Source organism: Sorex fumeus, unplaced genomic scaffold, assembly GCF_029834395.1.
Source record: "Sorex fumeus unplaced genomic scaffold, SorFum_2.1 ptg000087l, whole genome shotgun sequence".
NCBI classification, from domain to species: Eukaryota; Metazoa; Chordata; class Mammalia; order Eulipotyphla; family Soricidae; genus Sorex; species Sorex fumeus.
In genome coordinates, this window is record NW_026606144.1 from 5683333 (window position 1) to 5705586 (window position 22254).

At 55.4% G+C, this 22254-nt stretch overlaps 1 protein-coding gene across 3 annotated transcripts in view; it reads right to left on the reverse strand.

Annotated features, from left to right (window-relative positions):
• The window catches only part of CLIP1 (CAP-Gly domain containing linker protein 1), a 78845-nt gene that overhangs the window by 49265 nt on the left and 7326 nt on the right, over positions 1-22254 (reverse strand). For 2 of the 3 annotated variants that reach the window (XM_056131398.1, XM_056131400.1), the window contains 2 exons: positions 1640-1820; positions 369-910 (listed from right to left, as the gene is read on the reverse strand). In XM_056131398.1, coding sequence (XP_055987373.1) covers positions 369-910; positions 1640-1724 — 627 coding nt within the window. In that variant the 5' untranslated portion in view covers positions 1725-1820. Of the gene's footprint in view, positions 1-368; positions 911-1639; positions 1821-22254 lie in introns of those variants that run through there. The other variant, XM_056131399.1, reaches the window with a different exon arrangement.

The window sequence follows — 22254 nt, forward strand, 5'->3', positions numbered from 1 at the left end:
AACCGATTTCCAACTTTGTTCGTTGGTTTGTTTTTTTGAGTCACAGTCAGAGTGCTCAGGGCTTACTCCTGGCTTGGTGCTCACGGATTACTACGGGATGTGCTTGGGGGACTGTACATGGGGCCAGGACTTAAAACCCAGGTCAGCGGCCTGGAAGGCACGTAGCCTGCCCATGGCAAGACCCCTCCATCCTGTTTTGGCTAAACTGGTAAAACTAGCATCATCCCGACACGCCTTCATCACGCTGGAAACTGCAGGACCAGGTGTCCCGGCTGCTCGTGCTTCCACCCAAACCGGGGGTCTGGAGAGGTTGATGGATCGTAAAAGTGAGTGGACACCCACCCGCGACCGCTGCCCTCGGCACTCACCAGCACCCGGTCCCCGAGCTTCAGCTCCCGCTCCCCTTTCTTGAGGGAGCCGGCCTCTGAGAGGTTGGAGATGGACTCGCTGGCCGTCCTGGTCAGGTTGCTGATGTGAGGGGTGGCCGGTGCCTCCTTCGTGGGGGGCTGGGGCGCCTTCGGGGCGCCGGCAGGGGCCGGGGAGGCCGACAGGGGCGGTGTGGCCCGGGCAGCAGGTGCTGGCTGCAGGCCGTTGGCCTCATCATCGGCCTGCAAGCTCCTGCTCAGCTTGGACGGCCGGGTGAAGATGCCCTTCAGCGGCTCGCACTGGAAGTAGCGCACACCCGCCACCGAGCCGTCGTTCTTGCCGATGGGCTCGTCCAAGACGATCCCGGCCCACTGACCAGGGGCAAACTGGGTCTCCCCGAGGAACTGGATGAATCCAGGCTTGTTCCCATTCACCCAGACTCGTTCCCCGACCCGGAAGTCGTCCACAAACTCCTCCTGCGTCTCCGAGGAGGGGGCGCTGGGGGTTTTCTCCCCAGGCACGGTCTTCTCAACGGGAGCAGCCGCTGGAACAGCAGAAAGGGTCAGAAGGGTCAGGAAGGGCCTGTCCAGGTCCAGTTAAAGTGTGGTTGGGGGGGGGGCCACACCCAGCAGTGCTCAGGGCTACTCCCAGCCAATGACGGGGGCTGCTTGTGGCAAAGCCTGGCCGGGCCCAACGTGAAAGGGTCGTGCTCACCTACCGCAGCATCCCAGGCCGCAGTCATACTTTGGGCAGTTGAGGGGAAATCTTTGGACACACCCCGTGATGCTAGGGACCAAGCCAGGCGAGAGCTCGAACCCAGTGTCTTATTTCTGCTGTGTCTGCCGCCCCATATTCTTCTTTGGGGGGAGAGTGGGGAGCAAACCCAGCCAGTGCTCAGGGCCTATTTCTGGTTCTGCACTCAGGGTCACTCGTGGTCAAGTTGAGGTTGGAGAGTCACATGGGGTGCCGGTTGCCCTCCCTGCTGTACTGTGGCTACGGCCGGCAATGAGGCCCTTTAGTCCAGGTGAGTCCACCTCTCTCAGCCTGTCCCCAAGCCCGGGCAAGGGGGCTAGCAGTTAGGAGGGAGCATGTTGGTCGCCTCAGCTGTCAGGTTGCTGTGACTCTAAAGTTACAGAACATGACACTCTGTGTGTGAGAGCTGTCCCCAGAGCAACTAACGTGCCTACAGCTCAGGGAGCCCTTCCCGGGCGAGGACTCGGGAGGTGTCCCCGGGTGGGAATGAGTCTGCCCTGGCCGGGCTGAGCGCACTTACCGGCCGATGGCGCCTTCAGGGCCGAGCTCCCATGCTTGAGGATCTTGGTGGGGGCCTTCAGCCCACTGGGCCTCAGCAAACTCATGGTCAGGCGGTCAGACGCTGCCACGGCCACTATCTGTCCCTGACCATCGAGCCCACTGTGGGGCCTTCTGAGGCGCACTCGTTCTCAGGGATAAATCTGTGAAGAGCAGAGGAGAGAGTCTGTCTCAGGGGAGCAACCACAGCAGATTCCGGAGCCCAGAGAGCTGCCAGTCTGGCACTCGCCACCCTGAGTGCGACGCCCAGCCTCCCGCACAGCCCCCTGAGCCCACCAAGTGTCATTCCTGTGCAAAAACTCAATCCAAAACAGACAAACAAACAACTGCAGATTCGGGGCCAGAGAGCAGAGGGGACAGGTACTTGCCCTGCGGGCAGCTGACCCTCACGCCCTCCCTGGCATCACACCCACCCCCAAACACATTCAGGAGCCAGAAATCGTCCCTGAGCACTGCGAGTGTCACTGACCACCTCTCCGTCCAGACACTGACTAGCCGGGAGGCGACTCAGCAGTGATGGCTGGTCTTGTGTGTGAGTGTGTGCCTATGTGTGTGTGTGAGAGGCCCGGGGTTACACACAGAAGCTAAGGCAAGCAACAGGCACACTTTTTTCTATGGGTTGAGAACTGCCAGGGAAAAGGGCCCAGCAAGACTGCGCCAAAGGGGGGCTGGAGAGCGATAGCACAGTGGGTAGGGTGTTTGCCTTGCAAGCAGCTGACCCAGGTTCAATTCCCAGCATCCCATATGGTCCTCTGAGCATTGCCAGGGGTGATTTCCGAGTGCAGAGCCAGGAGTAACTCCTGTGCATCACCAGGTGTGACCCAAAAAGAAAAAAAAAATTGCGCCAAAGGGGAGCGAAGGAGTTTGCGGCGTTTCCTTCGTTCCTTTTGACGCTGCCCAAGTTTGATAACCACAAGCCAGTATTAACTCCATTTCTTAACCCACAGAACTGAGGCAGACAGGTGGATGGGGAAGCTTCGCAAAGGCAATGGAACTCCGAGGAAGTCAACAAAAGCTTCACGGCCACCAAACGCCCACCTGAGGGAACGGGACCCAAGGTCTGGTCAAAATTAACCCACATCAAGAAGCCCAGAGTAGGCTGGACCCCCCTGAGGGAATAGGAAACAAAGGCCAGGAAAGGAATTTCTAAGAGGACCATGGACCACTGAACTCTACCCCCTTGGCAACCACCCTAGCAACGGACTCTAGGTAGCTAGAAACCCCACCGGGGGCAGCCTGGGGAAAACCCTAGATTAGCCACCTTGAACCAAGGGAGGGCGTTCATGTGTGCCCGAGCCCAGGTACTGCTCTTGCCTATGAGGTCGGTCATGTCACGGGCTTCTCCCCTCCTGAGGTGTGGGCTTTCCGACCTAATGCAACCTAGCAATCTAAGGTGTTCAGTGTGTTCAACCACAGGTTTTCAGTGGCTTTCTGCGCCTCTGGAGAAGCCGCACTCTCTCTCGAGCGCATTATTCCCTCCCTCCTTCCCCTTCCTAAAAGCCTCCAAATAAAATGTTTCTGCTTCATGCTCATCTCCTGAAATGCTTTCCTGCGAGAAGGACAAAGGCCCGGGGCCTGAGGAGGTCGAGGATTGACTCCCTTTCCCTGAAAAGGGCAACCCCTCACTCCGGCCTGAGACCCTGGGAAGGCCTAGTGGGCGTCGTGGGGCTGGTGGGGCTCATCGCGCTCATCAGTGCCAGCGCTCCAGCCAGTCCCAGGGGAGTGACATCTCTCTCCTCTGCTTCTCATCAGCCCCCCATGAGGGCCCACTGACTTCAGAGTCATTCTATATTTAATAGAAAAGTCCGCAGGGGACAGAGAGGCAGGACAGTGGGGAGGGCACTTGCCTTATATCCAGTTGTCCTGGGCTCGATCTCCGTCAGCACAGGGACATTACCCGGCCAGGGGTGACCCCTGGGCACAGTCAGTTATGGCCACCCCACCTCACCCCACCCCACCTCACCCCAACCCAGGTTAGTGACCTAACCTGGGGGCTGAGGATGGGACACCTGGAGGTGCTCAGGGCCAACTCGGGGCTCACCCTGACAGGACAGGTGGGGGGGGGTGGGGGAGGACACGGACAACACATACAGGGTGGGGTGGGGTCAGCAGCAGGCAAGGCAGGCTCCTTGGCCCTGGGCTACCCTTCCGGGCAAGGATACCTATTTTCTTTCTTTCCTTTTGTTTTTTTGGAACACCCAGCAGTGCTCAGGGTTACTCCTGGGTCTGCACTCAGGAATCACTCCTGGCGGTGCTCAGGGGACCTATGGGGTCAGCCATGTACCAGGCAAGTGCCAAGCCTTGATGTCAAGGTGTAAGGTCCCTAGGGACCCTGAGAAAAAATTCCAGAGATAAACTCTGCTCATTAGTAACTTTCCTTTTCCTGCCCCCTCCCTAGTAGAACTTTAGAGTGAAACCATTAGGCCCGTCCTTATTGGGATGTAAATTCTGAAACCATTTGTTGACTCTTCCTTGCTGGGATGTAAATTCTGAAACTATTTGTTGACTCTTCCCTGTTGGGATGTAAATTCGGAAACCATTTGTTGGCCCTTATCTGTTATCTCTGTTAGAAACTTTTCACTTATCCACCTCAGGAGCCAGAGTTGAGAATCAAAAGGAACAAAGAAGATAACCAAATGTTACCAGATGCCCACTAGCCACAATGCCTATGTACATATATGTTGATCTTTGAATCTATACGCTTAGGAGTGATGTACTTTTAAATGGATTGGTTAAGAAAGTATATGTTGTTACAAATCTATTGGCTATGAAATGTGCGGGCTTTGATGTAACAGCCAGTGAAGGCCTATATGAGATCCCCTTTGAAGAAGTTCGGGGTCTTGCCTCACCTATCTGACCTGTGTAGGCGGCTCGACCCTGGCTAGCCAGTCTTATAATAAACCTTGCTTGCTGTTTGCAATCTCTTTGTCGTTAAAGGGAGATCTTATAATAAACCTTGCTTGCTGTTTGCAATCTCTTTGTCGTTAAAGGGAGATCGAGATCCGCGTCCTAACATTTGGAGGCTCCACCCAGTTCTTCTGATGGTAAAAGGGCCCAGAGAGCGGGTTTTAAAAAGGCCTTAAATTCTGGGGAATATTCCATCTGCCCCTTCTGGACCGCGGCAGGGAAGTGGCCAACCCTGACTGGGAGAACATTTCTGGGTCCTCATTTGTTTGTTTGGAGGCCTCATTTGTTCGGGAAGACTTGAGGGACATAGGGTTTCCTTGGGTCCTCTCTTGTTATCCTAGGATTTGGAGGAAATTTCTGAGTCCTCATTTGTTTGTTTAGAGGTCTCATCTGTTTGGGAGGACTTGAAGGACATACCTATTTTCTTTCTTTCCTTTTGTTTTTTGGGACACCCGGCAGTGCTCAGGGTTACTCCTGGGTCTGCACTGAGGAATCACTCCTGGCGGTGCTCAGGGGACCTATGGGATCAGCCATGTACCAGGCAAGCGCCAAGTCTTGATGTCAAGGTGCCCACGAAACACAGGGTCCAATAAGGGACTCTACAGAGAACATCAGGGCCAGCGAACGCTACATGGAAATCAACCAATTCTGAAAACACACAAAAAGATGAAAAAGGAGGGACTGGAGTGAGAGCACAGTGGGGAGGGGTTTGCCTTGCTCACGGCTGACCAACGTTCGATCACCGTTATCCCATACAGTCCCAAGCACTGCCAGGAGTAATTCCTGAGCATCACTGAGTGTGACCCAAAGAGCCAAAAAAAAGAAAAAAACAGCGCGAAAGAAAATGTGTTTGAGCCTCACTGTCTCCCTGAAACTTAAGAACTCAGTGCCATGTGCGAGCCCATTTGAGTCTCGGGCCTGAACAAGCCCCCTCCCCCACCCCCACGCTCCTGTGTTTGGACCCTGACCCTGAATCCTGTGATAGGACCATGTGTGTGCATGATACAGACGCTAGCAGGCTCACGCCCTTAGACCATCCCTGCTTCACACAGGCGTGACACATGGGTCCTGGCCTGCTAGCGGCCGACAGTGATTCGGCAGGAAGCAGAGGTGTGAGCCTGAATGTGGGTCAAGTCCGTTCCTTCAGCTTGGAGGGGAGGAACGGCCAGGAGAGGGCTCTGAGTACTGCCTCGCAAGCATGAGGTCCTGAGTCCAAGCCCACAGGGTCACACGTGCACTTGGCACAAACCCGGCACAAATCCGGCAGCTCTGCCGTCCCAGCACCAGGCAGGAAGGGGGTGACCCCAGGGGGAGGGCCACCGAGAGAGGAGGGGGACACCACAGAAAGGAGGAGCAAGCACAGGGCAGGAGGTGAGGGTTGCAGGGCCGGGAGCACCCGGGCAGAGAGCAGCCCTGAGGAGCAGGAGGCCAGGCGGGCGCCCCTTGTCACTGGCCACTCGAGGCAGTCGCACAAGCCGTGTGCAGACCTACGAGGCTGACAGGGCGCCAGGGACGGGGCAACCCCAGCAAGAATTTTTCTTTAAGTTTTTTTTTCTTTTTCCATTTTTTATAATTTTATTTATTGAATCACCATGAGAGCAGTTACAAAGCTTTTGGGTCTAAGTCTCGGTCATACAATGAAACACCCGTACCTTCACCAGTGCCCATTCTCCACCACCAAAAATCCCAGTATACCCCCATCCCACACCCTCCCCCTGCCTGTGGGGCAGATGATTTCTACATTACTCTCTCTCTACTTTGATCACATTCACTATTTCGACACCAGACCCACCATTATTTAAGATTTTACCCTAACACTCAGATCTGCTGAAAAGGCAACAATAGACAATTTGTGTTCTATTGCTGGTTATGAATAACATATGATGTCGTGTGGCTGCAGTAGGGCCATGTGGTTTTGAAGTTCTGAAATTTTAACACTTAAATCTGGAGGGATTTCTGCCAAAAGCCACTGGGTTTAGAGATCTGCTCCTGAGTCTCTGGGATCATGGCCGTTGAGCAGCTTGATGAGGAGCCAAAGAGGCCATTCGTGAGCGATGACTTGGGGTCTCATTGGGGTGGGGAAGACAGGCCCGGCTCCACCTCCCCCACCATCCCGTGAGACACAACAAGTTTCGTCACTGCGGGCCCAAGCCTGACTGTCCAATGGCCTCTGCAGGATGACAGCCACCAAGTCGCCAAGAGGGAGCAGGCAGAGGGACAGCACCCATTCCCCCCTGGGGTGGCCCGGTGACAGTAACCTACTGCGGGGTCCGGACACATTTCTGACAAAAGCCACTGGGTTTCGAGATGTTTCTGAGTCTCTGGGATCAAGGCCGTTGAGCAGCTTGATGAGGAGCCAGAGAGGCCGTTTGTGGGCGATGACTTGGGGTCTCGTTAGGGTGGGGAGGACAGGCCCGGCTCCACCTCCGCCCCCCCATCCTGTGAGACCCAACAAGTTTCGTCACTGCGGGCCCAAGCCTGACTGTCCAATGGCCTCTGGAGGATGACAGCCACCAAGTCGCCAAGAGGGAGCAGGCGGAGGGACAACACCCTTTCCTCCCTGGGGTGGCCCGGCGACAGTAACGTACTGTGGAGTCCGGATGCATTTCTGCCAAACGCCACTGGGTTTTGAGATTTGTTTCTGAGTCTCTGGGATCATGGCCGTTAAGCAGCTTGATCAGGAGCCAGAGAGGCCATTCGTGGGCGATGACTTGGGGTCTCGTTGGGGTGGGGAGGACAAGCCCGGCTCCACCCTCATACCGTGAGGCCCTGTGTGTCTCGTCACTGGGGGCCCAAATGTGACTATCCAGTGGCCTCAGACGGATGGCGGCCACTGGGCCGCCAGGGGGAGTAGGCCAAGGCACGAAACCTATTCCCACTTGGGTTGGCCCAGCACCGGTAGCCTACTGCAGAGACCAGATGCATTTCTACCTAAAGCCACTGGGTTCTGAGATTCGTTTCTGAGTCTCTGGGATCATGGCCATTAAGCAGTTCGATCAGGAACCAAAGAGGCCTTGCCTCCAATTATATAGCTGGGCCGGAGGTGGTTTGTGGGTGTGTTTCCCACATACCTAACTTCTGGCCGTTTACTTTCTTGGTAAACTTTGCCCCAAGTTTTTGGGGTCTGGCCAAAGGCACAGCAGCAATTTTTGGGGTATCTGGAAGTCTGAAGGCGCCATGAGGCTGCTGATGCACTCGCCTCACAGGTACAGATTGACCTGCTGGCGGCACCATACCCCCTTTTATTTTAAGTTTTGAGCCATGGTGCCAGAACTCTAGTACAGCGGGGAGGGCGTTTGCCTTGCACACAACTGACCCAGGTTCGATCCCGGCATCCCATAGGGCCTCCCGAGCACCTCCAGGAGTAAGTCCTGAATGCAGAGCTAGGAGAGACCCTGGAGCATGGCCAGGTGTTACCCAAAAACAAAACAATAGCAGAGCAAGCAAAAGGGCACCGAAGCTCCGTGCCACGGAAACACCGAGGTTGGTGCCCACTCGCCCCCGCCCCCCGCCAGGCCAGGCCGGCCTGGGATCAAGGTGCCTGAGCGTCTCCAGACAGGATCCGCCTCAGCGGCTTGGTGCGTTATCTCAGCCTATCACCCAAGGTTGGGATTGACTGGTTATCTCCCTGACTGGATATCTTGGGCATCTCAGGGGCCAGCCGCCAATCTCCGTCCTCCCACCTGGCCAGGGCAGGATCAGGTGTCCGCAGCTGGGCCCTGAACACCCCACCTGCTCATCCAAACGCAACGCGAGCACAAAGGCCAGGCTTGCCCCCAACTCATAGGACACGACCAAGCTAGGGGCCCCGGAGAGCACTGGGCCCGAGGACGGGTCCCAGAGATCCCCAAATTTCCCTTGATCGACGGCCCGGCCCAGCAATCTGCATCAACCACTGGGTCCGAGCTCTCTGCTTTCCTTCTGCTTGCCCAGCGAAACGCAGCACCTCACACCTGTGTTTGGAGGGGAGGAACACCAAACTTTTTTTTTTTTGCTTTTTGGGTCACACCTGGCGATGCACAAGGGTTATTCCTGGCTCTGCACTCACAGCGGTTACTCCTGGCTCTGCACTCAGGAGTTACTCCTGGTGGTGCTCAGGGGACCTTATGGGATGCTGGGACTCGAACCCGGGTTGGCCGCATGCAGGTAAAAGCCTTACCTGCTGTGCTATCTCTCCAGCCCCGAAACTCCGAACTTTAAACTCTGCAAATCAAATCATCCCCGAAGTCTAGCTCCTCCATGCCACCAGCTGCAATTCGAGTGCCTGATGGCCACCGTGAACCTGCAGAACAGGGGACTTCCGTTGGCCGCTCTAGAACTCCCTCCCTCCCGGGGCCTTGGGGCGCCAGGCCGGCCCTTGAGCTACACCCCAGAAAGGCGCAGCCCAGGAATCCTGCTGCTTTGGTTCACACTCTTTGTCGCAAATCTTGACCTCACACAAGCGCCAGTCTCGCCCCCTGTGAGACAGGTTTTTTCAAAAGCAAAGGGAAGCAACGGCCTCGGCCTCGTGTGAACTGCACTGAGCCTGTGAGTCCCTGGGAAGAGAATCGTCCCTTTGTAAAGCCCAGGGTGGCCCCGGGAACTCTGCCCAGCAGCTCCTGGTGGTTGGAAGGAACCGCCTCTTCTCCGCTTCCTGTCAGGGGACAAGCAGCTCTTCCGCATGGGTCCTGCAGTGTGTGTGTGGGGGGAGGGGGGTCCCACCCCAGCCCCCAGGAGCCCAGCATGGGGGATTCTGCTTATCAGGTTCACAATACAGCGACCTTAGGGTAAAACACCTGCGGCGGCTGTGGGCTCACACCCACAGGGTCAAGTCCGATGCATGGGTGAGACCCATGGGGCGCTGCAGTGTGAAACCCCTGTACCCCCAAGTGGGCCACCACTGCCGCGAGGCCCTCCAGAAACACATGCGAGCCCCAGTCAGGGCAGAGACCAGGAGACAGCAGTGCTGAAACATAAGCGGCTGCTTCCAAAGAGAAATCCAGGGGGGTATGGTGGCGATAGCAGGTCAATCTGTACCTGTGAGGCGAGTGTATCAGCAGCCTGATGGCACCGTCAGAGTTCCAGATATGGCGTCTCTGGTTCCTGATTGAACTGCTTAACAGCCATGATCCCAGAGACTCAGAAACAAATCTCGAAACCCAGCGGCTTTTGGCAGAAATGCATCTGGACTGCATACAAGGTGGCTGCCGCCTCAGAGCTTATTGGAAAGCCAGGTATGAGCCAGCGGTAACAGGGCAAGTGCAGTCTCATGGGAAGGGGGGCAGTACCGGCTCGTCCTTCACGCCCTACTGAGGTCACGAGTTGCCCCCCACAAGCGGCTCTCCAGCATGGCCACGGCTCCAGAGGCAAAAGGACTTAATCCAGAGCCCGGCAGCTTGCGGCAGAAAAGTGAATAGACCATGTGTTAAACTATGGCACCATGTCTCCCTGGGAGGGAAAGGGTATTGCTCCCTTCTGCCTTCCCCCCCCCCCCCCCCCCGCCACCGCGGGCAGCAAGGCAGCTGCTGCCTCAGAGCTTATAGGAAAGCCAGGTATGAGCCGGTGGTGACGGGGCAACTGCAGTCTCATGGGAAGGGGGGGCGTTACAAGCTCGTCCTTCACGCCCTACTGAGGTCACGAGTTGCCCACCACGAGTGGCTCTCTGGCACAGCCATAACACCAAACACACAGAAACCAATGTTGTATTTATCTGGTTCATTGCAGAAATCCAAAATTGCAGCCAAAATCACATGACATTAAATGATTCTCACAACCAGCTATATAGAAAACAAAGTATTTCACAATGCCTTTTTAGCAATTCTGATTGTTGGGGGGGGGGGTAAATTCTAAACAATCATGGTGCATCTTTTGTCGAAATAATGAATGTAATCAATGTAGAGAAGAGTTAAGTGGAAATCATCTGCCTCACAGGCATTGGGTGGGTGAGAGGTGGAGTATATTGGGGTTCTTGGTGGTGAAAAATGAGTACTAGTGAAGGGTGAAGGGAAAGGTAACCGCCATCCTCCAGAGGCCACTGGAAAGTCAGGCTGGGGCCCGCAGTGATGAAACTTGTTGGTGAGCCGGTCCTGTCCTCCCTGTCCCAAAGAGACCCCAAATCATCGCCCTCGAATGGCCTCTCTGGCTCCTAATCAAGCTGCTTAACGGCCGTGATCCCAGAGACTAGAAACAAATCTCGAAACCCAGCAGCTTTTGGCAGAAATGCGTCTGGACCATGTAGTAGGTTACTGTTGCCAGGTCACCCCAGCGGGAAAAGTGTGTTGTCCCTCCGCCTGCTTCCCCCTGACGTCTCGATGGCTATCATCCTCCAGAGGCCATTGGACAGTCAGGTCTGGGCCCACAGTGACAAGACATTTTGGGTCTCACGGGATGGGGGTGGAGCCGGTCCTGTTGGGGTCCTGTCCTCCCTACCCCAACGAGACCCCAAGCTCATGAACGACCTTTCTGGCTCCTGATCAAGCTGCTTAACGGCCATGATCCCAAAGACTCAGGAGCAAATCTCGGAACCCAGCAGGTTTTGGCAGAAATCCCTCCAGATTTAAGTGCTAAAATTTTGGAATTTCAAAATTGCGCAGCCACTACTGCAGCCATACAACATCATATGTTATTCATAACCAGCAATAGAAAACAAATTGTCTACTGTTGCCTTTTCAGCAGATCTGAGTGTTGGGGTAAAATCTCAAATAATAATGGTGGGTCTGGTGTCAAAATATTGAATGTAATCAAAGTAGAGAGAGAGTAATGTGGAAATCATCTGCCCCACAAGTAGGGGGAGGGTGTGGGATGGGGATATACTGGGGTTGGTGGTGGTGGAGAATGGGCACTGGTGAAGGTACGGGTGTTTCATTTTATGACCGAGACTTAGACCTGAATGCTTTGTAACTGCTCTCACGGTGATTCAATAAATAAAATCATAAAAAATGAAAAAAAAAAAAGGAAGGTGGAGTTCATGCACAATTAAATCAGCTAATCAGTGGCTGGATAAATAGCAGTACTCCTACATTAAAAAAAAAAAAAACCGGCAAATCTGTACCCCAAGCACACTCCTCCCCAAACGATCCATTTTCCCCCACCTGAGATAAAGCCAACACGCTATGGGTCACATCCTCACATCCTCCTGCTACTGACCCCCAAAACCCAACGCTCCCTTCTCCCACCCTGGGGACTGATGGCACAAACTCCGTCTTTGTGTCACATCGTACATGAGACATTTGTCATTAGAACCTGATGACTCACTTCCGAACCTCAATAGAAGCCACAAAGATGGGGGGCACTGCTCAGGGAGCACCATGCAGGGGCGGCTCAGACCTTCCCTCTGCCTCTGTCCCCCGCCTGTTCTGGGGAAGATGCATAGACAAATGGCCGGGGGTTGAGAACAGAGGAACCAAGCCTGGAGGAAGCGGGTGCCTGTGTTTTGTTTTCTCTGGTGGCCTCTAACTACGGTTCCTCTCAAGAGACAAAGAAGGCCGGAAATAAGCAAACACTCTGAACTTGGTTAGCACCCAACTCTGATTTAACGCCAAGATCTGCTCTAAGTGAACTTTAAAAGGGTAAGCTAAATATCTTTCAGGGAAGCAAATAACCTTAGGGGACTATCTGCTCTGGTACTAAAAATGAAAAAAAAGTCTGTTTTGTATTTCTTGAAAATGTCGGCTTGACTCAAAGCTGGGGTTTCCGAAGGCAGTTCTATTTCATCCTGCAGCACAAATGCTTCCTCCCTGCTAGAGCTTTGGCTCACGTCTGTCCAGCGTCTTCTGGACAGGGAAACACCAGCCCTGGGAGGTATGGTGTGATGGGACACTGGCAGGAAGCACCTCAATTTGGGTCATTTTCCCCACTTAGGACTCCGAGGACCCCTTGCTCCCCTCAGGCAGCACCGCACACTGTTCTAACAGGAAGTTACATAAAAATCAGTCTTCCCTTCCAAACAAAATTTCAGAAGCTGCAGACACAGTTCAAAACTATATATAGCCTGAAGGCACAGGACATATGCAAATGGCATCTATTCACTGTCATCAGCGAGCCCTGTCACCTGCCTCACGCTGGCATTAACTTCAAAATATCTAGAGGAAATTTTCACAAGGGGGAAACATCAGAGTTAGCAAGAGCTCGAAGAGAAGAGCAAGCCGGCAAACAGGACTGAGAGAAGGTGACCGGAGGTGAGACTGGTCTCTGGCCTAACCCAGGTCCTAGCCCCAATTGCCTTGCAGAACCTGGCAGGGGCCACCCCACATACCTCGAAACACTCACGGACACCCCACATGCCATGGAATCCCCCCAACATCCACAGCTCAGTTCTGACTCACACCCACCCTTCTATGCAAAAGAGCTGAAGGAACAAGGATTCCCAGGTCGAAGCTTCTAGTATTAGAGCTGGAACAATAGTACAGCGGGGGGGGGGGGGGGGGGGGGGGCATTTGCCTCAACCCAGGTTCAAATCCCGGCATCCCATACGGTCCCCTGAGCACCGCCAGGAGTAACTCCTGAGTGCAGAGCCAGGAGGAACCCCTGTGCATCACCGGGTGAAAAAATTAACAATAAAAAGATAACACCGTGGATAAGGCTCTTACCTCATGTGCGGCCAACCCAGGTTCGATCCCCGGCACCCCATAAGGTCCCCTGAGCCCCACCAGGACTAATGTCTGAGTGCAAGAGTCAGCCCTGAGCACCACTTGGTGTGGCCCAAATAGATTTATCTCTGTTAACTGATCAAAAGCCATGATCATGTGTTGTCTACACCGCAAAATTCCCTTCAGACTGTCACCGAGGGCAGATGGTCTATGTTCAGCCGCTGTGAGAGGAGGAGCAGGGCCTGGGCTGGGGGAGAGAGGATACTTCAGCAGGGCAGGCTAGGGGCAGGGCCGCTCAACAGGCAGCGTTTTGGGTCCCTGGCACCACATGGCCCTACCCTGCCAGGAGCGACCCCTGAGCACTGTACTGGAAGTCCCAATAGTGACCCCTAGAGCGGCTCACTCCCACAGCGGAACACAGAGCCTGATGGGACGAGTCTATGTGAGGGAAAAGCAGTAACTAAACCTTTTCTAAAAATTGGTGGGAAGAGAATAGTGTCTCTCAACTAGGCTCCCTGGGTTACTCAGACCTGCTGAGAGGGACAATGACATCCCTGCATGCTTGCACCCCGAGCAGAGGAACACGAGACTTGGGCGGGGGGGAGAGGCAGCACACCCAGTGGTAGGTACTCAGGGTTTTCACCTGGCTCTGCAATCAGAGATCACTCCTGGTGGTGCACAGGGGACCCTATGGGATGCTGAGAATCGAACCTGGCTCAGCTGCATGTAAGGTGAGCACCCTCCGTGTTGTGCTATTGCTCTGGCCCGGAACATGAGATGCTTTTGAGGGCCTTGTTCATTTAAAGGAGAGTGAGCAGGGGGCTGGAGCAATCGCACAGCGGGTATGGTGTTTGCTTTGAACGCGGCCGACCCAGGTTCGATTCCTAGCATCCCATATGGTCCCCTGAGCACCGCCAGGGGTAGGTAATTTCTGAGCGCAGTCAGGAGTAACCCCTGAGCATTGCTGGGTGTGACCCAAAAAGCAAAAAAAAAAAAAAAAAGTATAGAAAAAATAAAGGCGAGTGAGCAGGTGGGAAGCTATATGGGGTCAGGGTCCAGCTCCAGGACAGAGCACTTGCCTTGCAACATGTGAGGCCCCAGGCTCCATCCCGGTACCACAGAGGGGAAAATAGGGGGAAAAAAGCAAGTTACACGTAATAACCCTCATAGACTAGGGTCTGCATATCTACATGACCCGACTCCTTTTCTTCCAACCAAACCAGGTAAAAGGGCCGTGAGCCGCCCCCAGCACTGCCAGGTGTGGCTCAAAACAACAACAAAAAAGTTGTGTTTGCAGGGAACTGGGCAAGTGACAGCAAATTACAGAGCACATCAATCCATTCAGGGCCACTGACCTCCACGTCCAGCCTGGCTGCAGGTTCTGAGCCAAATGTCCCACCAGGGGTATTTTCGAAGATCAGTCTCCTATCATCAGAAGTTTTCCAGGAAAACCCAGAGGTCTAATGCCAACGCCTTTGCCTTTTTTGCCCGGGGCAGGGGCGAGGGTGGGGGTGGCAATGCCAGCCTGGCACTGAGACCGTCCAGTACCTCATGGTGCTGTGCACGGGCCCGGCCTGACTGCCTGTCCTGTCAGGACCTGGGTAAGGGCTGCAGCAGGGCCCGCTGTGAGGTCACGAAGATGATCTCACAAACAGGGATTATGAGGGCCGGGCCCCTAGGAAGTGGCTCCTCCACGCTGGCCGGCCCTGGAGGAGCAGGAGGACCCTGCCTTCCCCAGAGCTGCCCTCACACCAGGAAGGAGCCTCCCAGGTTACAAGTTCCTGTTCCGGTGCAAACCGCCTCGCAGGAACTGCTGCATGGGGCGCAGTGAGAAGCAAGTTCCCACACACCGTCCGGCACAGCTCCCAGGGAAAAGCCTTGGGCTCCAGTAAAAAAAAGCCACAAATCGGGCCAGAGCAATAGGACAGCCGGAGGGCGCTCGCCTTGCATGCAGCCGACCCGGGTTCGATCCCGGCATCCCCTGTGGAACCCTGAGCATAACGCCAGGAGTGATCCCCAAGCACAAAACTAGGATTAACCCCTGAGCACTGCTGGGTCTGACCCCAAACCCAAAAGCAACCAAACAAACAAACAAAAAAAAAGTTTGGGGTTGGCCATGCGCTGCAGAGGAAGAATTAGTGATATTTTGTTTCCAGGTGGATAAAAAGTGTCCAGAAGAGGCCAAAAAGATACTACAAGGGTCAATGCACAGGACTTGCCCGATGATGACCTGAGTTCTGTCCCAGCACCACAGATGGTCCCGAGAGGACTGCCAGGGGTGAGCCCTAAGCACAGAGCCGGGAGCAGCCTAAACACTGCTGGCTGATAAGCCACCACAAAAAAAAAAAAATCCTGAATTGCAGGAAATGCACTAAAGACTGAACAAGCAGCTTGGGGACAGGCCCCTGCTGGGTTCAGATGTTCCGTGATTCCTCCCAGAGCACGGGTGCTGCAGGCAGGCAGGGGACATGCTGACACCCGGCCCTGCAACTCTGCCCTGGTGGTGGCTCAACAGAACCTCAGGACCCCCACAGTGTGGACTTAAGACCCCAAGTCTGGCCCCCCCATCTGCCTCTCCAAAGTCCAGTCCCCAGGGCCAAAGAGAGAGCTCAGTGGGTGGGGCACTTGCTAAACCATCTGGGCTCAACCCCAGGACCTCCTGTGACACCCCCAGGCCACCAGGAGTAACCCTCAGTACAGATCTGCAGGAACCCTGGGCACTGCCTGAGCATCCCCCAGACCAAAACCAATCAATCTTTCCCTGTTACCAAAATCAATCAATCAATCCTCCCCTATTCAGGACAGGAAGCCAAGGGAGCCCATGCCGTCACAGCAGGGGGCCCTGTGGGGACAAGTCCAGTAGCCCAGATGGCACAGGCTGCAGGGCTGGGGCTGGAGCTCACCCTCGGGAACCCCAAAATGGGGGTGGGGGGGATCTGAAGCTTGAAGGCAGCACGGCAGAGGCCGCAGTCACTCCGGGGGTCAGGGGCAGCTTCCTCCTGTCCTCCGAGGTTAGTTACGTAAGTGGAAGTGCCCGGCCCTGCCGTCCCCACCCCCAGCTCAGGAGCCGCGTGTAACCTGAGCTCGCGTGTAACCTGAGCTCGGGCACTAATTACACTACCAGCTCCCGCCCCAGACCCCACATGGAGAGGCCATGGCTGGCAATAACCAGAAAGCAAAAGGGGCCAGTGCCCCAGCCAGCCGCAGCAAGAGCCCGACTCAGCACCTGAGACCCGCGGGGGCCCTGGAGGGGGCCGTCTGTCCGTCTGTCCATCCCTCATCACGGTCAGGCCCACAGGCACGGCCTGCCTGCCAGGGCACCCCGCGACTCTCCAGGGCCGCGCTGGCCCCTGCCTGCCCTGAGTCAGTCTGGCTGGCAGAGAGGGCGATGACTCAGGTCCTCGAGGTCGGGGATGACATCTGTCGCGGCATCCAGGGCCCAGACTGTCTGTGGTCCTTGGGAAGGGCTCAGAAAAGTCCCAAACCGGCCCAGCAGCAGGGTCCCCAGTCTCAGCCAGGCAGCCAGGGGGCAGCGGGAGGTGGTCCAGCACCACCTCAGCGGTCACTGCACCTGGGGACACCACTTTGCCCCCAGAGCCCAGTGAAAACGGGGGAGCCACCTGGGCTGTATTCGCCCTGTAGATTAAGACAACACCCGACATCACCCCGAGCGGCACGGCTCACCGGCTACTCCCTACACCTCGGCCAGCCGAGGAACTCGGGGCAACCGCAAGGAGAAGCACAGGGAGAGGGCGCTGGCCTCTGCATTGGCCAACCCGGGTTCGATCCCCAGCATCCCATAGGGTCTCCCGAGCACCACCAGGATCCCTGAGTGCAGAGCCAGGAGTAAGCCCTGAGCATCGCCAGGTGTGGCCCAAAAAACACACAACAAATTCAAAGAAAAAGCACCCATCAATCAGACGCCCCAAGTTCCATTCCGTCTCTCCTGCTTCATCACAACACGTGCGAGGAATATGTCAGAGAAATGCGGTCCCTAGAGTGAAGCTGCCACACAGTGGCTGGTCTTAAGTCAAACGGGGAAATGCACTGACAGCCTGAGGCCCTTTCGATGCCAGCTGGACAGAGCCGGTCACCAAACGGGGAAGCCACCCATGGCCCTGCGCTGCCCGCCGGCCTTGAGAGCGCATCCCCGGGAATGAACGCTGAGAACAGGGGCCGGGTCATGGTGACGATGGAAGTTCCATGAGGGAACCTGAAAGTGGGGGTGGAGGGGGGGAAGCTCCCCGTCCTCTGCCTGTCTGGAAAGGGGGCAGAGTCCTGGTGGGAAAAACACACAGGCCTGGGGAAACTGCGGGAGAGAGCTGGGCTCAGGGGACACAACACGCTCTGTAAAGGCCAAGGGCCTGAGCCTGCAGCCCTGAAACTCAACATGATGCAGGGCAGGTGTTGGACAACATTGGTTTGTCCCTGTTCCTCCCGCAGGGAGCTTAGGTTTGTTGAGCTACTCCTACCACAGTGCTCCCGAGACACACCCAATTCTATCAAGCACTAATACTCCTATATTGTTTTTCTATTTCCTTTATGTCCTCTGCATGGTTTTGCAATGGCCTTTTTTGAATAGACACAGAAAGACAGTTGATGCTATGCTTTTGTAACATGGGAGTTAATTGACTCCGATTAATATTTATTCCTGCGCGTCTGTCATATTTACCTAACTGAATGGGGGCTGGAGTGATAGCACAGCGGGTAGGACGTTTGCCTTGCACGCGGCCGACCCAGGTTCGATTCCCAGCATCCCATATGGTCCCCTAAGCACCGCCAGGAGTAACTCCTGAGTGCAGAGCTAGGAGTAACCCCTGTGCATCGCTGGGTGTGACCCAAAAAGGAAAAAAAAAACCATATTTACCTGACTGAAGCCTCAGTTGCCCTTGCTTCCTAACACCCCCAAAAGGAGGGTCCCAATGAAGGAACTGGATTGACCCAGGGCAAGCTGTAAGCTACCCTGGCATCGAAAGGAGACAAACTAAGGACCCTAAGTATAATAAGTTAAGAGCACGGTCATGGAACAAGCTCTGTCATGACCCAAAAATAAGTAACTGAATAAGGACCCTGCTGGGGTTAGAAAAGACTAACTGGGCCTGAGGGACTGTAGTCTGGGATATAAAGGGAGATGCCCTCAGGAAGGGCAGCTCTTCAAACTTACTCTATCTCTTATCCTTAGAAATGACTAGAAATAAATGGATTACTACATAAGGAAGGAGAAAGCCTTCCCTTGGACGGAATTCCGCCCTTGAGCAGGTCCCTAGTGCTGAACCTCCAGAGGAGTTTGTCCCGAGTTAATCTCCTAGAACTTCCCCTGAAGGAAGGGCTTCACACTTGTTTATTGTTATAATGTTCAACCCCACGTATGTGTACCCCCACCCATTACTTTTTTTTTTTTGCTTTTTTTGGGGGGGGTCACACCCGGCGATGCACAGGGGTTACTCCTGGCTCTGCACTCAGGAGTTACTCCTGGCAGTGCTTGGGGGACCATATGGGATGCTGGGAATGGAACCCGGGTCGGCCGAGTGCAAGGCAAACCCCTACCGGCTGTGCTATCGCTCCAGCCCCGCCCCCATCACTATTTCTATGTAACATTTCTATCTAGCTATGCTGCAAGGAGAATAAATCGAGAATAAAAGGTCACTGATTACCAACCAGCCTGCGGTCAGCTGGCTAACACGTACCCACGCTTTGAACTCACAGTCCCTCATTTAATATTTAATAGTTTGATATTTACACACTCCCCCCCCACACACACACACCAGCTGCCTTAACCGTGGAAATCCCTGAGGAAACCCAGTGGCCACAATTTATTTTATTTTGGTTTTTCGGTCACACCCAGTGATGCTCAGGGCTTTCTCCTGGCCCTGCACTCAAGAATTACTCCTGGCAGTGCTCGGGGACCACATGGGATGCCGAGGGTCGAACCTGGGTCAGCTTCATACAAGGCAAGTGTCCTACCCACATCTCTCCGGCCCCCCGGCCACAATTTTAAATGTGTGTCCCAGGGAGGGAAAACCTCGTCCTGTCCCCACTGAGAAGCGCTGAGTGCGGGGTCACCGGGGGACTAGTGAGTCACAGCAGGACTGGCGAGTCACAGCAGCGATGCTTGCTCTGGCCTGCCTGGACATAGGCTGCAACCGTGACGGTGTCAGGAGCTAGCGGGGCCCCCACTGCAGACCAGTGCTGAGGAGCACCAAGCCGCTGGTTCCAGGGCAGAGGCCCCGGGGTGAGCTTGGAGACCCTCCTTCTCAGAAAAATATGCACACAGTGCCCCGCTGAAAGTCGATCTCCAAGCGACCACCAATGACACCCCTGTCCACTTTCAGAAGTGCTGGACTCCAGGAGCACCGGACGCCACTCACACGTGGGCCTGCCTGCAGGGTGGTGGGGGAAGCCCTCTGCCCGGGGGAGGGCTGCACCCCAGAAGTTGCCTCAACCGCACATCTGGCCAAGAGCAGCCCCAGATGTCAATGAGGGTTGGAGGGATCGCTCGGGAGGGGAGATGTGTGCTGAAAATAGACAAAGGACGGAACATGATGGCCTCTCAGTGTCTGTATTGCTAACCAGGATGCCCAGAAGTAGAGAGAAAGAAGGAAGGTGCCTGCCACAGAGGCAGCGGGTGGGATGGGGTGGGGGTGGCGGAAGGCATACTGGGGACACTGGCGGTGGGAAAGGTGTTCCATCATTGTATGACTGAAACTCAATCACAAAAGTTTTGAAACTGTATCTCATGGTGATTCAATTAAAAACAAAAAAGGAGTGGAGGAGGGAGGAGAGAGGCGGAAGGAACGAGCTGGGGTTGCATTTACACAGCTGTCCACGGGAGCCCCTCACTGCAGCACCAGCTTCCAGAGGGACCCGCAGTGCTGGGCTTTACAGACCCTGGTCAGCATCTTCCAGAACCTATTTCCTGGGCCAGCAGGAGGAGGTGAAGGTGCTTGGCAGAGCCTCACAGACTCTGAGAGTCAGAAGAGATGTCCACGGTTCAGCTCAACCCCCTCATTTCACGATAGAAGAGATGGATTCTCAAAGCGGTGCCCTAGACACGTTTTCCCTTGCACAGGCCCAGCATCCCGTAAGTTCCCCTCCCCACCCCACCCCCCCCACACCCCCCAGGAGCCAGGTATAAATAAAATAGTGCCACCGAAATAAATAAAGTGATGCCACGGTTTAGGTCATGGGTAACTTAATACTCTGAGACTTGAGTGAGGATCTAACTGTGCTGAAGAAGGAAAGTTGCCAATCTGTTAGTTCCAGAGGGAACACAGGCTGGGGAGGGGGTGCATGGCGGCTGCACACGGCCAGCCTGGGTTCGATTCCCAGCATCCCATCTGGTCTCCCAAGTCGATAGGAGTGAACTCCCCTATGTGCAGTCAGGAGTAAGTCCTGAGCACTACCACTGCCAGGTGTGTCTGGAAAGCAAAACAAACAAATCAAAAAAACCCACACAACTTACTCCCTTTCCCTCAGATGCTTTTTTTTGTAGAACCCCCCACCCCCCACCCACACACACACCCACACACACCCCCAAGCTGCCAGGCTTCCCCAAGGAGCTGCCTTCTTCTGGACTGAGCGTTACTTTTCGGTTGTTTGGGGCCTACACCTGGAGGTGTCTTAAGGACTCCAGACTCTGCTCCAGGTCACTGCATGGGATGCAGGAGGCGGGGAGGGGGGTGGGGGGCAGATGATCAAGCCCAGGCTGGGTGTGTGTGCCTCCCGGCCCAGTTGCTGGCTGTTTGTTTTCCCCATATGATTGGTACACACAGACAGAGCTATCAGTTCAATCAGATTTTTATTTGTTTGTTTTTTATGCTACACCCTGGGTGCTCAGGACTTCCTCCTGGCTCTGTACTCAGAGGTCAAGTCAGGAAGGTGCTCGAGGGGCCCATAGGTGGTTCCAAGAACTGAAGGACTGACGCGGGGTTGGCTATAAGCAAGGACATGCCTCCCCCCCTCCCCCACGCTATCTCCCTGGTCTCAGCAGACCTGGGCGCCGACCCCACCTGTAATCAAGCTGTGTGGGGGGCAGCCGCCCAGAACGGGGCTGACATGTGACCGACTGCCCGGGCTGCTCCTCCCCCAGGAAGAAATTACCAGCCCTCGGTGCCAAGTGCTCATTACAGTGCCTCAGTAATGGTACGGCCGCCCACTCACACCGACTTTCGAAAACAAGGCAGGAAGGAAGGTTTGAACTTCCAGCCCATGAGAACAGGGGGCCCCCTGCCCCGACGTGGAGAGGGGAATGCTGAGCGCCGCATTCCCTGAGAGCAGCCAGCGGGGGCGAGTGTGACATCCGTGGCTTCACCAGCCCTTCACGCGGCGCCTGCGGCACGGACACAGCCAAACTGGGGTGGCAGCCTCAGTGGGCCTGGCTGGCAGGCAAATGACTCAGACCTTGGTGGGTTTTGGTGTTTGCTTTGGGGCCACACCCGGAGCTCAGCGCTCTTCCTTGCTGTGCCCGGGGTCAGTCTGGGCTCGGGGGCACCTCTTGGGCACTGATTCTGGCTCTGATCCGCTAATGGCTCTCGGCTCCCCGACGTGCGGCTTCCAGAGTCTGCCCTGGTGGCTGCTGACAGCCGGCACTCAGGGGATGCCAGCTGCGGGGGGTCTCGGAGGGCTGCAGTGGGGCTTTACGTGAGGGAGGTCCGGACTGCATCACTGGTACTGCATGGCAGGCCCCCCAAAGTTCCCTGGAGTGACCCCTGAGCACGGAGTTGGGAGGACCCTCGGAACAACACTAGTAACTGACCGGACCTCCGTTTTTCCAGTCACCACCTACAATCAGATACTCCTGGCTCAAAAGCAGGAAAAAGAGATGCGCTGAGAAGTCAACCGTTATGAAATGTTAAGGCCAGTGTGAGGGGCACAGCAGGACCACCCTGACCAAGGCAGAGAAAACCGTTCCTGGACTTGCTCTTACTATTGGAGGGACCCTCCAACCACTGACCACTTCCGGGACCCGCCCGGACTTACTCACACTCTCTCTCTCTCTCTCTCTCTCTCTCTCACACACACCTGGCCACCTGCACCCTCACACCTGCCTCTCCTGCCCCGGTGACCCTGTGTCACCAGTGTTCCCTGTGGGGTACCTGCAACT